The 16,331-nt window shown below is 34.6% G+C and overlaps 2 protein-coding genes across 16 annotated transcripts in view; both read right to left on the bottom strand.

Moving 5' to 3' along the window:
• The window catches only part of LOC110799140 (uncharacterized), a 132,063-nt gene that overhangs the window by 67,154 nt on the left and 48,578 nt on the right, over positions 1 to 16,331 (bottom strand). The window contains exons 5-8 of one of the 13 annotated variants that reach the window (XM_056838612.1): positions 15,747 to 15,876; positions 14,711 to 14,885; positions 14,541 to 14,615; positions 13,970 to 14,420 (exon numbers count right to left, since the gene is read on the bottom strand). The exons of the other annotated variants lie outside the window; for them this stretch is intronic. Of the exons in view, the coding sequence (XP_056694590.1) occupies positions 14,235 to 14,420; positions 14,541 to 14,615; positions 14,711 to 14,885; positions 15,747 to 15,876 (566 nt within the window). The 3' untranslated portion in view covers positions 13,970 to 14,234. Of the gene's footprint in view, positions 1 to 13,969; positions 14,421 to 14,540; positions 14,616 to 14,710; positions 14,886 to 15,746; positions 15,877 to 16,331 lie in introns of those variants that run through there. 13 annotated transcript variants of the gene reach the window in all.
• LOC130469366 (uncharacterized) lies at positions 11,395 to 13,826 on the bottom strand. Of its 3 annotated transcripts, XM_056838616.1 has the most exons (8): positions 13,553 to 13,572; positions 13,386 to 13,467; positions 13,149 to 13,294; positions 12,922 to 13,060; positions 12,150 to 12,300; positions 11,974 to 12,037; positions 11,823 to 11,895; positions 11,395 to 11,709 (listed from the first exon to the last, which is right to left on the bottom strand). In XM_056838616.1, exons 4-8 carry the CDS (start codon positions 13,017 to 13,019, stop codon positions 11,706 to 11,708), a joined length of 390 nt encoding a protein of 129 aa, XP_056694594.1. In that variant the 5' UTR covers positions 13,020 to 13,060; positions 13,149 to 13,294; positions 13,386 to 13,467; positions 13,553 to 13,572; the 3' UTR covers positions 11,395 to 11,705. The 3 variants fall into 3 exon arrangements, with proteins under 3 accessions (XP_056694594.1, XP_056694592.1, XP_056694593.1); XM_056838614.1 differs by having other exon boundaries at positions 13,386 to 13,826; XM_056838615.1 differs by having other exon boundaries at positions 12,922 to 13,019; positions 13,386 to 13,826.

Raw genomic sequence — 16,331 nt, 5'->3', positions numbered from 1 at the left:
CAAGCATTATTTTAATTAAACAAAAGAAAAACAGCAAACCAAGAGATGAAAATCCGAGGACTTAGGCCCTGTTTAGTTCACCTTATTTCTCCTGATCTGATTTGATCTGATCTGGTCTGATCTGATCTGGTCTAGTCTGATCTGATCTGAACTTATTTTTTCTGATCTGATCTGGTCTGATCTGATCTGATCTGATCTGGTCTGATCTGATCTGATCTGATTCTTCATAATTAAGTTTAAACAAAAATCTACATTTATTAATATTAAACGACTTACGTGTAAAATAAATGTTACACAAATTTATAATATTGATATTATTTATTTGACTTTGCTCATGATTTAACTATTCCTTATATTAGATAGACCTAGACATGATCTAGATAGCTAGATCGGTTATGATCTATACATATAAGTTCTGATCTGGATATGATATGTACAGATCGATTCTGATCTGGACATGATTTGTACAGATCGATTCTGATCTGGACATGATTTGTACAGATCGATTCTGATCTGGACATGATTTGTACAGATCTGTTCTGTTTGGACATGATCAGTTCTGATCTGGACATGATATGTACAGTTTAGTTCTGATCTGGACATGATCTGTACAGTTCAGTTCTGATCTGGACATGATCTATACAAACCAGTTATGATTTGGACATGATCTGTATAGACCAGTTCTGATCTGGACATGATCTGTACAGTTCAGTTCTGATCTGGACATGATCTGTACAGATCAGTTCTGATCTGGACATGATCTGTACAGACTAGTTCTGATTTGGACATGAGCTGTACAGTTCAGTTCTGATCTGGACATGATCTGTATAGATCAGGTCTGATCTGGACATGATCTGTACAGATCATTTCTGATCTGGTCATCATCTGTACATATCATTTCTGATCTGGTCATGATCTGTACAGATCAGTTCTGATCTGGTCATGATCACTATTAATCAATTCTTATATGGACATGATCTTTGCCGATCAATTCCGATCTGAACATAATCTGTACAGAGTCGATATCTAGACCAGTTATAATCTGGACATATCGATTCTGATCTGGACATGATCTGTACAAATCGGTTTTGATCTGAACATATTGGTTTTGTAAGAATTGGATCTGATGTAGACAAGATCTTTGCAGATTCAAACATGATCTGGACATGATCTGTACAGATCAGTTATGATATGGATATTATCTGATTCTATCAGCTCTGGTCTAGATATATACTCCGTAATAGTTTTGATCTATAAAAATCAGTTTTGATATGGACATGACCTGATCATATCGTTTCTGATCTGGACTTAATGGTTTTAATTTGGACATGATGAATTTGAATGTTTTGTTAATGTTTTTTTATGCCTTAAGTAATAGATTTAAATTGCACCGACAACAAAATTCTTTTTTATTAAAGCAATAAAAGTAATAAATATTAAATATAATAAAAATGATATAAATAATAATAATAATCATCATCATAATAATCTGGTCTGATCTGATCTGAACTTATTTTTTCTGATCTGATCTGATCTGATCTGGTCTGGTCTGATCTGATTAAATCTTAAATAAGTAATAAGGTCCTGAAATAAGGTGAACTAAACAGGGCCTTAGAGGGAATTATACGAAAAGATTATACTGCGCATTTGCCCTTTAAGCCCAAACCATGAATTCTCTTTTATATGTAGTGTATGATTAGGCATTTCCCGTCCCTCGTACAAGAAGTCTGGCTTACCTCCAATACAAAACAAAAAATTAACAGCTTCTCATGATTCGCGTCTCATGATTCTACCTCTCAAACCCAAATCAGTTCTCCAATTTCTAACATGTTGTTCTCTTTCTTCATCAAATTGGAAGCCGAAATTCAAACAAAGAAAGCATTGACCATGAGCAGGAATTGGTTTCTGCTCTGAAATCATGTTCTTCTTTGCAAGCAGTTTTTCAAGGACAGCAAATTCATTCTCTAATCTTAAAATCAGGTCTTGATTCCACGTTTTTATTCAAAACAGTTTGATTAGTATGTATTTTAAGTGTAATCAGATTGGTGTTGCTAAAGCTCTATTCGATTCGTGTTCTCGATTGGATTCGATTTCGTGTAATATTATGCTTGGTGCTTATGTGAAATCTAGTATGTTAGGTAATGCCCTCTGACTGTTTGATGTAATGCCTGATAGAGGTGATACACCATCTAAAGATGGCTGTGGGTCGGGCCGGCCTCGACCCGGCACGAAAAAAGCACGGCCCGGCACGAGCACGCAAAAAGCACGGCCCGACACGGGCACGAAGTCGTGGGCCGTGGGGCGGGCCTGGGCCTTACTTTTTTGGAAAAAGCACGACAAGACTTGACCCGGCACGACAAAACACGTTAAATTTAGTCAAATTAGCCTTAGACACGACGGGCCGGCCTGACACAGCACGAAAGCACGTGGGCTTGGGCCGGGCCTGGGCCTTATTTTTAACTTTTTGGCCCGGAACGACACGGCACGAAATAATGTGGGCCTGGCGTGGGCCCCACACAGTTAGGCCCACGACCAGTGGGCTCGGCACGAAGCACGGTCCGGCTCGGCCCACAGCCATCTTTATCACCACCTTGATAATGGGTTTGGCCAAGAGTGATAGATGGAAAATCTTTTCTCTCACTCTATTTAATAGATATTTGAAAGTCATGGTAATTTAAAGAATAAAAGTGATATATATATACAAAACGTGGGAGGAGTTAGAAGTAGGATAAATATTCGTTGAAATCTCCTATCTTTATCATATTCATAAGATAATAAGATATTTGTATACGTTGAAATTACCTCTTATCATATTAAGTGGTTTGTTGAAATCTACCTCTTATCATATGAAGTGTTTTATCTATTAGTTAATAAAATAGGATGACGTCGAAATCATACGTGCCGCTCCATATATATATATATATATATATATATATATATATATATATATATATATATATATATATATATATATATATATATATATATATATATATATATATATATATATATATATCAGATTCTTATTTTTTATTTATTTTTCTTTTGTATAAATGTTTATATATGGAAAAAATTATAGGATTATGAAATACGGAGTATGACTTATTAGACAATTTTGGTAATATTTTAGTCAAATAGTCCTATCTAGAAAATACTAGTTCTTTGGCCCGTTCGATGAACAACAGGCTATTTATAGGAAACATGAGAGTATTATACATAGGCATGCAGAACATGTTCCACCAACACTAACATGTTTACAGCAAAAAATGGAACTCCTTAAGCCTCGAGGTTAAATTCCACTAATACAGAGTAGTCTTTGTTGTTTATACACGTTACTAGCCAAAGCTAAACAATGTAAATACTGATAGGCTAAATTCGTATTACCTAATCAAAAATAACCTAAGTCCACTAGCTAGGTAGCAAGGGAAGTCAGGATCGAATCCACAGGGAAATAAACGTTCTTTCTACTATCAATTAATTAAACTAGACTATTGGGAACAAGAGTTGGTTGATGATTTGTATACTAAGACTACGAACGATAATTAAACGAATAAGAATCAATATATTAAGGAATCTAGGGCATAGGTTCACCAACAAATAACAATCCAGGGCAACGAACAATCACGATAATCAACAAAGTAATTAATTAGACTAGCATGCTCTCTCGAATCGATACTAATAATAGATTTAGAATTAACGGGCTCTCGCTACGTATTAACTCTAATTCTACCTATTGACACAAGCCTAAACATCAAATTGCATCTCTCGAATCTTAACTTGATATCGCATAACTACCACAATTAAACCTACGCAAATCTAATTGTATAGTGAAATAAACCAATCAATAGGAATTAACCACAATACCAACAATCACAATTATTCAATATCCCTTCATATTATTCATGTATCCCCAAACCCTAGAAAATAGACTACTCAAGCATATTAACAATAAACAAAGCAATTAGCATGATTGAAAGCATAATTAAAGCAAAACAAAGGATTGAAATTAAGAACAATACCTAATTGAAGAACAATGGCAAAGGAAAGCTTGAATTTTGGATTGAAAATAAACTAAGTGTTTGGAACAAATTAGAGAGAAAAACTAAGCTTAGGGAAATAAAACTAAGTGTTTAATACTAGAATGTGAGATAATAAGATATTCAACTAAATTAACTAAGGGCTATATTTATAGTTTTTCCCAAAAACATAAGGAAAAACCGGAAAAATTAAGGCAAAACGCGCGCACAAGTAGCCCCAGGGTTGTCGTCGCCCGGTCGGGCGGCCAACCGCCCGACGGGCGACCAGCTCGAAATCCGCCCGACGGGCGGAGGGAGACTTCTGGATTTCTTCCGCACGCGCCCGGTCGAGCGGCTCTCGCCCGGCGGGCAGAGAGCGATTTTGCTGCCTGCTGCTTCTGATGGGCGCCCGATGGGCACCGGGCGAAGACTCGCCCGACGGGCGACGGGAGACTTTTCGTTTCTTTGGCTTGCTCGCCAGGTGGGCGATGGGAGATCTTCCGGGCGAAAAGCTAAATGTGTCCGCAACACCGAGTCTAACTTCCGGGGCTTAATCATGAACATCTAAGGCTCCCGTAAGTCGACAGTAATCGTCCCGAATCCCCGCGGGATCATGTAGTGGCCTAAATCATCATGAAACGGGTCTAAAAAGACCAATTTCTCACTAAGTAATCTTGAAACTCAAGGCACACTCAAATATACAGATTAGTACTAAAAATGGCTCCTAAGAGCTCATTTAACACATAAAAAGTACTAAGGAACGGGGGTAGAATACTATATAAAACATGCATATCAAATACGTAATAGCATATATAAGTACATATATTATACATTGTGAGGACTTTGTAGTAGCTATAAGATTTGATGCAATTGCGACATTTCCCAACTTGATTGGATTAGAAACAAAAATTGATTATGAGGATTTAATTAGCTCAAAAGGAAAATGGGTACAAATTTAGGATATGAATTCACATATCCAAATTAATTATAAGACGAATAAAAAAATAAAAAAATTAAACTGGTGTTTGGAAAAAAATCATCTTGCAATGAGACAATGGATGCAGAAGTACCCGATGCCCATAATGTAGCTATAGTGGAGTTAGTAGCTAATCAACAATATTGCACAACAATGGCAGCAAAGGGAGTTAGCTAATGAAATCAGATCAATTAAAGAGGAAGTTAGCCATCGTAGGAGGCCGAGAAGCCCTTACAGCTCAGTAAACTAAATCACTAATCCATGGTTTGTGCCATTCTTCTTCACTGTATACCCTATTATAAATTCATAAAAATTAAACCCATTTCAGATACAAAACTTGGCATGTTAGCGAAATTTTAAATAAAATTCTAAAAGCCACCAAATAACCAATAATCAAATATACAAGAACCTCAATTTAAAAAAAATACGAAGTATAATATCCGAAACAACCAATCAAGAAAAATACATTGTTCATCATATACCCACCTGATGTTGCAAATTTCCCCTTAAAATATAATAAAGTATGAAGTTGAACCTGATATAGAAGTCAGTGGAGATATTAAAGAAGGTTTGAAGCCCAAATTGACGAAAAGATCGTTATTTGTTGAGCTAGCTGCACCTTTTCAAATTCATAGAATTGCTTGAAAAACAACCCAATATAAGAATTAAAATCAATCGTGGCAACAGATGAAAGCAAAGAAATGTACCTAATCAAAATTGAATGTAGAAAATTGGATTTAAATGCCTAAAAGTAAAGAAGAAACCGTCAAAATGCTAACGGTTTCTAATTCATTTCCCTTAATGAATCAATTAATAGTTCCAATTAAATTATGAAAAAGGTTAAGTTGTACTCAAGAGACAAAAAAATGAGAACTGAATTAAATAAATTGTATAGAGGGATTAATTTGATTGTTGAAGGAATATTTGAATTGAATGGGGAATTAATTTTGAAGGTTGAAGGAGCTAGAAGATGGAAGGGGTGAGAGATGAATAGATGATACCGTAGGAAGTGACATCATAGGAAGGGGAAAAGTTAATGGGAAAAAGGAAAAAAATGGTGAACAAAGAGAATGACACATGGCAATATGGTATACAATGACACGTGGCAATATTGTGTACATGGTTTAGGTTTTTAAAAACTAGGTATAGATTCTTATTAAATATTTTGGTCAAATTAGCATATTAAGCATATCTAATATATTGGTCAAATCATCATATTAAATATACAAAATATATAATACGGAGTACGTATTAGGGAAAAAATTGTATATCTATACGACTATACTATTATTAAATCTCCAAGGCAAATCATGTCACGCTATCATGTGTCACCTTCTCTAAACATGTCAAGGCGCCACATCAACAATGACATGGAGGATGTGCTTTTTCTATATTGATACACAAAATGTTTTTGTTAGGGTTCGAACATGGAACCAACAAGAAATATAGTAGAAAACTTACCATCTTAGCTATACTATTATTTATGCCTTTTAAGTCTATTTAAATATAATTAAGGGGTCGTTTGGTTGACCATTATGGAATGGATTGGAATGGAGTTAGAATCCATTCCATCCATTTTATTGTTTGGTTAGGTCTTTTTGGAATGGAGTCTCATATCAATGGGGTTCTATCTCCACTCCATACCCCTGGAATCCCATACCCACCCTTTACCCAAGATTCATAATCCATTCCACCTAAGTTACTAACCCTAATTTACAAATGAGGGAAGAGAGATAGAGAGCAGCCCAACCATCCAGCATCATCATCGACCTTCATGGAAACCATCACCACCTACCTTCAAGGTGATCTTCACCGGCGAACTTCATCGTCGACCTTCACCGCGGACCTTCAAGCCGACCTTCACCGGCGACTTTCATCGTCAATCTTCAATCCGACGACCTTCAAGGCGAACCAGTGTTTTCCACTTTACCGAGATGGAGATCAAATTCTAACTTCAAATAGATTCCCAGATAACAATCCCATCAGTAAATCAATCAAATAAATTACACAAAGTCAAATAATGAAGCATTGAGTATTGACGAACCAGTTCTTTTTAAATAAATTGAAGTTTTTTGGAATGAAATAATTTTGTTTTTGTAGGATGAAATTAATAGGTCATAATGAAATTATCTTTTGAAAATAATATGAATAAAATAATAAGTATATTGTCAGTAATTTGATTTATTATGAAATAATAGTACATAATACGTAATCCATCGCTAAAGTGAACCAAACAATGGGTATAGGATTATAGAATCCATTCCAAAGCGAACCAAACACAACTACTTAGGAATGGGGATGTCAATCCATACCTCCCTGGTATGGGTTTTCAATCCATTCCATTCCAATTTGTTGAACCAAACGACCCCTAAGTGGGATAGGATTAGTGTACGTGTATTTGTACTATTTTTTCACATGGTTTATGTTTTCTAATTTCAACACATAGTGATTGCAAGAAAATTTAATTTTTGTTACCATTATTGAAAATGGTTTTGAATAATGACTGCATTTTTAATTTGTCCATTTTCTACATATAATAGAACACGTTATTTCATTAATTAGTTAACAATTGTGTTAGCATATGTGGATCATAACATATACACAAAACATTTATTAGATATCGGACATGATTTACAAATACGGAGTACTAATTAGCAACCCAAAAAGGGAAGAACACTATTACTGAAAATTGATACGTACTACATACAATACATCACATTCAAATAAAATAAACTATCTCCGAATAGTTATTAAAAAAAAGGTCAAACTCGCATACGCAACACATGTAAACAATGCGTAAATTTTTTGTATATTATCCAAAATTGTAATCGGGGCAAAGCCCGGGGCACACACTAGTTATATGATAAAATGAATACGCTCGAGATTTATTAATTATGCAATTAATTTAAGGGTTAAATATTTTATAAAAATAAATAGTTAAAAGTTTCGAATATCCGTGCATGCATGGGACCTAATCTAGTATTTAAAAAAAAGGTCGACTTCCCTCTAAAAAAAAGTCAAAATTTACAACGAGTAGGTGAATGTAAGAATTTACACTATACTGATTAGATCCCGTGCATGCACGGATATTCTAAAGTTATGTGGTTAATTTTTTATAATATATTTGACTGAAATATTTCTCTTCCTAAAGTTGTCGCATTATTAATAAAATCTTGAACGTACTCGTTTAATCATCTACTCTCTCTGTCCCGGAATACTCGAAACGCTTTCCTTGTAAGGTCGTCCCAGATTACTTGCAACGTTTCTAAAAATGAAACTTTTTATTAATATTATATCAATTTCTCACATACCCAAGAATCCACCTACATCCATACTTCCTAAAAGAAACATTAAAAGGGGTCTCATGCACCCCCCCACCCCCCTACCCTTTTAAAAGTTTGACACAAATCCCACTATCTATATTAAAAAATACCCCACTACCAACTACCATCTAATTAAATAATAAGCCAACTACAATGCATTAAACTATGTGCCGGTCAAACCGTTTCGAGTATTCCGGGACGGAGGGATTAATACGGAGTATGCAATTTCCGTCCTACTAAGAAATACATAATGTATATGCTTTATAGGCTAATTTGACCAAAATATTAAGTAAATATCATTTCCATTATCAATATAGATTTGACTAAAATATTACCAAAAATTACTTTTAGAAAATTATTATTATGTGACATAAATTATTTCCATAATTTATTAATATTGCAGCACGTGATTGGATGAGTGTTAAACGCAACACGGTTAAGATGAAACAACTCCCTTACCAGCTGATTCGAACACGTGTTAAAAGTAGGGACCGTTAAACAACAAAAAAAGGAGGAAAAATAAATAAAAGTCATGCGTGTGAATGAAAATACAGGGTCTATAAGGAACAAATGCACAAATCTATATACTCTACCAAAACACAGGGCGCTCAGTGTGGAGCTGACAAGTGTCCTTGTGTAAAAAGAAATTAATTATTTTTTAAAAAATTAAATTTTTACGGAGTAATATATTTACATCATTAAATACGTTAAAATATAGTTAGCAATCTAATATAGAATATTCAGATGATATTTAAATATAATCTACTATAGAATATTAAGATCTTATGGTTCCAAATAAAGAATAAGATCAAAAGTAATGCGCGGATCAATTCTTTTTTTTTTTTTATAATAATAATGCACAGATCAATTACTTTTGGTATAAATCTATTATAGAATATTCATAATTCAATATAATCTACTTTAGAATATTAAGATATTAAGGTTCCAAATACGTAAGATTGCAAATTAGTTAGTATTGCGTTTACTTTATCAATACAATCTACTATAGAATATTAGTAGAGTATTGCATTTACTATATAGATTCCATGCCAAATCAATCATTTGAACTGAAATATTCATAATTCAATATACTATAGAATATTCATAATTCAATCTACTATAGAATAATCATAATTCATATAATATGAAAAAGACATAACCATCAATGTTTAATTAGAAAACTACAAACTACATTACTTTTATTCTCGAATTCTTTTAAATTATCCATTGTATAGGAAATTTTATTATGTATATATATATTTATTGAGATTATTAACAACCCATACATAAAGAAATATTCTCAATTCCATGATATTATTATTTTCAATTTCTTCATAAAATATTTTAAATCACAATTAAAATAATAAAATATGTGAAGCAGGTTCAATGAACATTTGTATTTCTCCACTCTGTTTAGACAAGAATATATAATTAAGTAGTGATTCGACGAGTGATTGACATTAATATAGAGAAATAAAATTGTTTCCTCTGGTGATGTGGTAGGTTTGGTTTTGCTTTTTGTTTTGAGTTTTAGCCAACATAATTTCTTTCTTTTATATATGCTCCACAAAGTACAATCAATTATTTATTTATTTATTTATTTATTATGTTGATCACATGAAATTGCACGGTAAAAAGTTTAAATATCGGTTAAGATTTTTATGGGTCGGGTTGAACAGGTACAACTGGATTACATCAGGTTCAAGTTTATATCGGTTAAGGTTCTTATTGTTTTAGATTCATACAATGTGGGTAAATCAATAGTGGGATGAAATGGGTGGAGGATTGTACTTGGGGTCAGGTAAATTCGTTTCCAAATTATAAAATCACAATTTTCAATACGTTTATCAATTATAATATTGGGGCCTTAATTAGGGAACAAAGGAAATAACTAACTTTTAAAAGTGTTAAGAATTTAAGATCGGTAACGGTTTATGAGGGTTATGGTTTATAAATGATTCGAATTAAACGAGTTACGAGTTTTTAACGATTCGGATTAAGCAGGTTACGAGTTAAAACAGTTTGGGTTGTAAACAGGTTTTCCTCGGGTTCAAACGGGTCGATTGAAACACATTGAGTCATTCACGAATTTTGGATTCATTCGGTTCGGATTAAAACGAGTCGGTTGCTGCGGAATGGTTTGTTTTCGGGTTTAGTATCTTAATCGGGTTAATATTTTCTGGTCGGTTTGGGTTGAATCTAATCGGATTGGGTTTTAGGTTCCAACTCACGGGTTATTAACGGTTCGGGTTATAATTAAACGATGGGACCAACCCAGCGGGTTCAACGATTCTGGTTGATAATTGACATTTCTCATATTATATGATGATAACTGAGTTTTACCGCGCGTCCGCCTGCGGTGCGGTAAGGCACCACCTTATACCTAACATGAAATAATGGCTTATGCATGAAAAAGAATAGAAAAATCTACGTATTTTTCTGTGTTTCTTTTCAAAATTAATTTACCTTTGCACTTAAAGTGAAAATATGTAAACCGTGCATTGTACGGGTACTATACTAGTTGTATACGAAAAGCTGGGGCTAGCCTAATGAGAGACTCTTTCTGAAATAGAAAGAAAGGGAGCGTCTCTTTACTTGTTACATTTTTCACCACTAAAAATCATAACGTTAGTATAATTTTGTTGCAAGAAATATGGCCTATTTTTATGTCCAAATCTAAATAAAAATATTTCTATTTGCGAATTGTAAGTCTGTAATCCTCACCAAATAAGAAAAAAAAAATGTAAATATGAGATAAAGTATGAAGTCGCTTGAGTAGTTTTTAACTGTTTGTAACAACTAAAATGAATTGGAATTTTTGTGAAATTATCGTAATTGCGTGGACATGAATACAAGATTAAATTATTTCATTTTCTTTTTGGAGGGAAATTGGACTGGATAAGTTTTGGCCCTTCACAAAAACATCTAAATGATTAACTTGCTTATCTGCACAAAATGATCAAGATGTAGTCTTATCTAATTAAGTCCTCCTGTTACTCGGCATTTCCAATCGCCACTCGCAGTTTCTCTTACGTCGAAAAAACCCTTGAACAATCTCCGGGATTGTCATTTTCCGGAGTTTAGTTTTTACAAATTACCCTGTTATTTAGTCAGAGGAAATCACAAATATCTCTGCATAAACCTGAAACGTTACAAAAAATGATACAACTTGCACAACTTACAAGCGTATTTCTGGCATATTAGGAATGTACTGTTATCATTTACATTCTCATCAAGAAACTCCCCCCATAACATAGGAAACTGTCACTCTGTCTGTAGAAATGCTCTCCTACTTCCCTGTGACTTACAACAGTATGTAAAAATAAGAATTCTTCGGGTAATTCTTGATATTTGCTCAACAAAAACCTCTTGAACTTTAGTTTCAGGTCTCTACCTGCTCAGCAATGTACATGGTGAAGGAAGTTTAGAAAGCCATTAGTCACCAGCATTGTCTTCTCAAAGAGACTAAAACCTTAACACATAAACACTGAAGGTTGTATAAGTCACCTTTTGGTTGGAACTTGGAAGAATGATATGTTCTTTGAAAGAGCTGACTCAACTACTTCCACAAGATCTTTCCCTGACAACAATATGGAATAAGCTTTAAGAAACGATTGGAAACTGTAAAACATTAGTTCGAACCAAATACTTTTCTTACCAGTTATATGCTTATCGCCATCATTGATGTTTATCAATAAAGGAGTAATTGAGGTGTCCTTCAGCTGCAATTGAATAACCCAACTGTAATATCAGAAGTTGGCATGCGATAACGACAACAATGAAGTACATCAAACTTCTAAAAATATTGGAGTATCCAAAGGCAATGGTTATAACCTTGGCTAAAAGAGCCTTTGACAGCTCCAACGGATTAAAGCATGACGGTCCTGAATTAAATGCAAGAATGAACTTTCCATTCTGATATCCAGCTAGGAAGTGGTAAGCGGCTTGCTCTGGAGAAAGCTTTGATATAACAAGAACTACGGAGCTGATTTCAAGAAGAAAAAAGCACACAAAAAAGGGTTCGATCAGAAAAATTGTGAGTTGAGAGTTATGAGTTATGATTAGTCAATTATGATATGGAAGGGAAAATATCTGTGACAAGCCTACACCACAGAAAAAAAGCCTATGGAAATATTAAGATTACTCAACAGTCTATGCCACGCAGCACTCACCAAAGGCCTGCTTGCCTGTAACCTTTAGACCACACATCAAATTCAGCTGTTGAACAGAGACCGAGTTTGATGGTCACGCATGGACAGAGACAATAACAACATGAACTCAACATTGTTCTAATGAGAATTGCACACTAGGGGAAAAACTTACTGAAGACATCTAAAGGTCAAAATGTCAAATACACTTGTAAAATCTTTGTTATATGGCAATGGCAAGTTTTAACATATGGTGAATGAGGCTATGAGCAATTGAGCATATTAAAAGCAGACGATTAGTTTCTATGAATCATTTTGTTTTTTCTGTTGGGTTTTCTAGTTCAGAGGATAAGAATATGGAAGAAAAATGCAACCAAGAGATGTGGCCACATAGCTTGATGTTAATTGTTTGAAAGTAATGAAACAGAAACACAGCAGCACTCAAATGATTAATTTACCTGTCAGAACATGCAAGGATTACAGCAGCAGGCAATTTGTATAAGCTTGGAGTATTGGAATGTTTGCAACACCTTCTAAGCAAGAATAACACCTGCATCTGCAGACACCAACAGATCTCCTAGCTCTGAATGACATCTTCTGGTGCAAACAAGAGTACTACTAAATCCACCAGCTCTAGGATCCTGAATATGTATAATACTAACTTATTAAGCATTCACAAACTTACATTTAGAACATTTCACTGTCCAGCTCCCAGTACATCGCTAACATGTTCAACTGAAGTAGGGAAGAAACTGGATATGATGCCCTATAAACTAGGTCATAGATGGACAATTAAATATGCAGATCAAAAGAACCAGAATTCTATTGAGCCTGCAAAGTCAGACATTCGTAAATCAGATACATAATTACCCAATTCTTAGGGAATCAAAAAGAACAAAGTAACCTTGAATGAGTAGTTCACCTTGAGAGCAGTAGACCCTTAAAAAAACTTGTAAGTTGACGGGCTCCTAATCTGATGCACCATCTCCCATCAACATTACTTGCTTCCTTAATTTTATCACACGTTAGACGAAGTCATGAAGTTAAAATCCAAAGAATGAAGCAGATGCATAGAATTGAATTGCTTACCAGGGATTCTTCTCATCCATTGCCTGAGGGAGTTTGTTTGAAACTTGATTTTTCTCATCTTTTTGAGTGAATTCACTCAAAACGTACAACTATCTCAAGCTATTAGTCGAGAATGATCAAAATTACTTTAAAGTAAACAAAACTTTAAGAGATATCAAACTATTGACCCTCCTTACAAAGGGTCTAACAAATATTATATTCAACTTTTGGCATTTTGTCCTTTTTCTTTTCAGTTTTCTACACATCAGCGTTCAGTTAAATCAATTTGGTGAAGTCATAACTGCCTACGATTCTTCCATACTCGACAAATTTTGAAGGGTTCCTTCTTTTCCAGAAATAATGGTGAGAATAAAAATAAATAAATGGCAATGGATAAAGTTAGGGTCAAAAGGTTTAGATAAGATAAATTCAGCCCTGTAAAACAAAAAATAATAAGATATAATTCAACAAAGTATAGTTAAGTTAACACGGTCCCAAAATACATGCCAAGCTGGCACTATAACACAACAGCCTCCCAAGTCCTAACTATCATTGGCAGCGTTGAACTCCTTATCAAGGCATCAAGTTTGTTTGGTGATTCTACGACCAAAATATGTAGACCAAAATATTTAGAAACACTTATAGGGAATCAACTAGTATGTAGACCAAAATATTTAGAATAAATTTTATCAGCAAACCCTAACTAAGGAAGAGCAGCATTGCTCTTTAATGCCTCAAACTTCTCCAATCTAGCCATCACATCCTCCAACTCTTCCTCCAGCATAATCATTTTGTGCTTTAGAGCCTGGAACTCCTCAAAATCCACTTTCTCAGGGTCTGCAGAAACATCACGCTTGTCCTTCCAAACAAACTTCATTCTTGGGTCCTCCTGAATATGAAAGTCAAGATTAGCAATCTCTGCATAAGCAATCGCAAAAGAAATGTGACAGATTCCAATCTGGGACGGAAGGAATACAAACTTTGCAAAAATTAATAAGGGGTTAATAACCTTTTGTAAGGATAAAAACCTTGGACAAAGATCCTCCTCCTTCCAAGACACTTCATAGTCGGCTATGCCTGAACCCTAAGCATAGAGTTTGCTTAATCATCAATAAAAATAAAAATAGATAGAAGGACTGAAAAAAAAACAAGAAATATTGCGTATTGAATAGATATTACCTTTTGCAACGAATGCGAGCACAAAAATTTCAACGCATTATAGCAATGTTCATACTCCTTGTAATGAACAATTACTTTGCAATACACAACAGTCGAAATTGAATCCTCTTTTTTTGTTGAATAAAAGTTTCTCTCATCCTTACCAAAATTTTCATCCGGAACAACGTCAAGATCCCTAATAGAAACAAGTAGAACTACGTTAGAACAAGATTATATACAACAATTTGATCAATCATTCCACTTTCAAGTCAATAACAAGATTGAACATCACTTCTACACCGAAAACCAACGAGAAAAGAAACAACAAAATAAGAAAGGAAAAATAATTTTAATAATCCAACTTTTAGGAGGCTTGCTTAAAATAGTCCAACTTTTTTTAGTAATTTTGAAATAATCCTACATTTATGTGACATCTTCTCAAAATGGTCTTTAACTTACGAAAAATAGAGAGAAGCGTATTAATGGATGCAATAGTGGATGATGGATTCGTTGGTTTCCATCAACAACAACAACCCCCTTTTACTCCCCTCCCCCCCCCCCCCCCTCCCCTCCAGTTTTCCACCACCGGCAACCTCTTTTCTCTTCTTAGGAGATAGGTTGAGGAGAGAGAAAGTCACCCAATCGAGGCACCACCGGCAACCGCAGAAGGTGGCAGAGAAGGAGTGCAACAACTTCAACAATACTGAGGTTTCAATCAATTCCCGAAGTTGTAAGAATCGCGGAAAAGTTGGAAGTTATCCTCTAAGGATGGTTTAGGTAATGATGGTGGTATTAAGGATGGGTGTTGTTATTGGTGATGTTGATGGTGGTGTCAGTTTTGGCGGTGGTGCCGTGGTGGTGTTTATGGCGGCTGACTTTTGTAATGGGATGAGGGTGTTTGTTGAGGATGATTTGGTTACGGAGCAGCAACAATTAAATTTTCAAAAGTTGCCTAGTATTCAGGTTGACGGTCACAGGAAACATTTTGAGAATATGAAGAAAATTTAAGAAATAAGGCTTTAAGTTATGAAGAAAATTTTGTAATCTTCGTTTATACCTGATTTTCCCAAAAGTCTCAAGAAAGATGCAAAGAAGCCTTTTTGATGGTTTGGAGGAGTCAGGTTGCTCAGCAAACCAATGAGATGGAATTCCATTCAGTATAATAGCAGGTGGATCCTCTGTCAGACCTGCCAAATAAGATATACAAGTCACTCGAAAAAGAACGGAAAGAAAATGAAGTTATAATATCTCATCATGGGATGTTATAATCAAGATGTTATAATAGCAGGTTCCTTATGGGATGTATAGATACCAATGTCTCATTTCAAATTCTGGATTTGGAAAGTCTGTTGTTTGGATTGCATAGAATGAAACTATGGAATTGCCCTGAAGTTTTGGTATAATTGGAAAGGCACATATAAGTAGGATTTGAAATTCGGTTTTACACTAATTATATCATACACACGTTTTCTCTTCCACCAAAACCACTAGATACTTTCCACTCTCCATAAATTATGGCGAAATGCCCATCATCCCAAGCACTTTCAAACATCATATTAAAATTCTGAATCTAGATTTTGAATACCTAAATTCCGCCAAAGAGACAATTTTGAATTGAAGGTAAGGGATACTAATTTCCAAA

This window comes from Spinacia oleracea, chromosome 3, assembly GCF_020520425.1.
Source record: "Spinacia oleracea cultivar Varoflay chromosome 3, BTI_SOV_V1, whole genome shotgun sequence".
In the NCBI taxonomy this organism is placed as follows: Eukaryota; Viridiplantae; Streptophyta; class Magnoliopsida; order Caryophyllales; family Amaranthaceae; genus Spinacia; species Spinacia oleracea.
The sequence above is the reverse complement of the archived record's forward strand: the minus strand, read 5'-3'. Positions and strand labels throughout refer to the sequence as shown.

Excerpts from the sequence above, each read along its gene's own strand:
- LOC130469366 (XM_056838614.1), bottom strand. The coding sequence starts at position 13,019 with ATGCAGGTGTTATTCTTGCTTAGAAGGTGTTGCAAACATTCCAATACT. Across the intron at positions 12,038-12,149 it reads CAAAGGCTCTTTTAGCCAAG|CTGAAGGACACCTCAATTAC; the intron begins GTTATAACCATT and ends ATTCAATTGCAG. Across the intron at positions 11,896-11,973 it reads TGGCGATAAGCATATAACTG|GGAAAGATCTTGTGGAAGTA; the intron begins GTAAGAAAAGTA and ends TATTGTTGTCAG.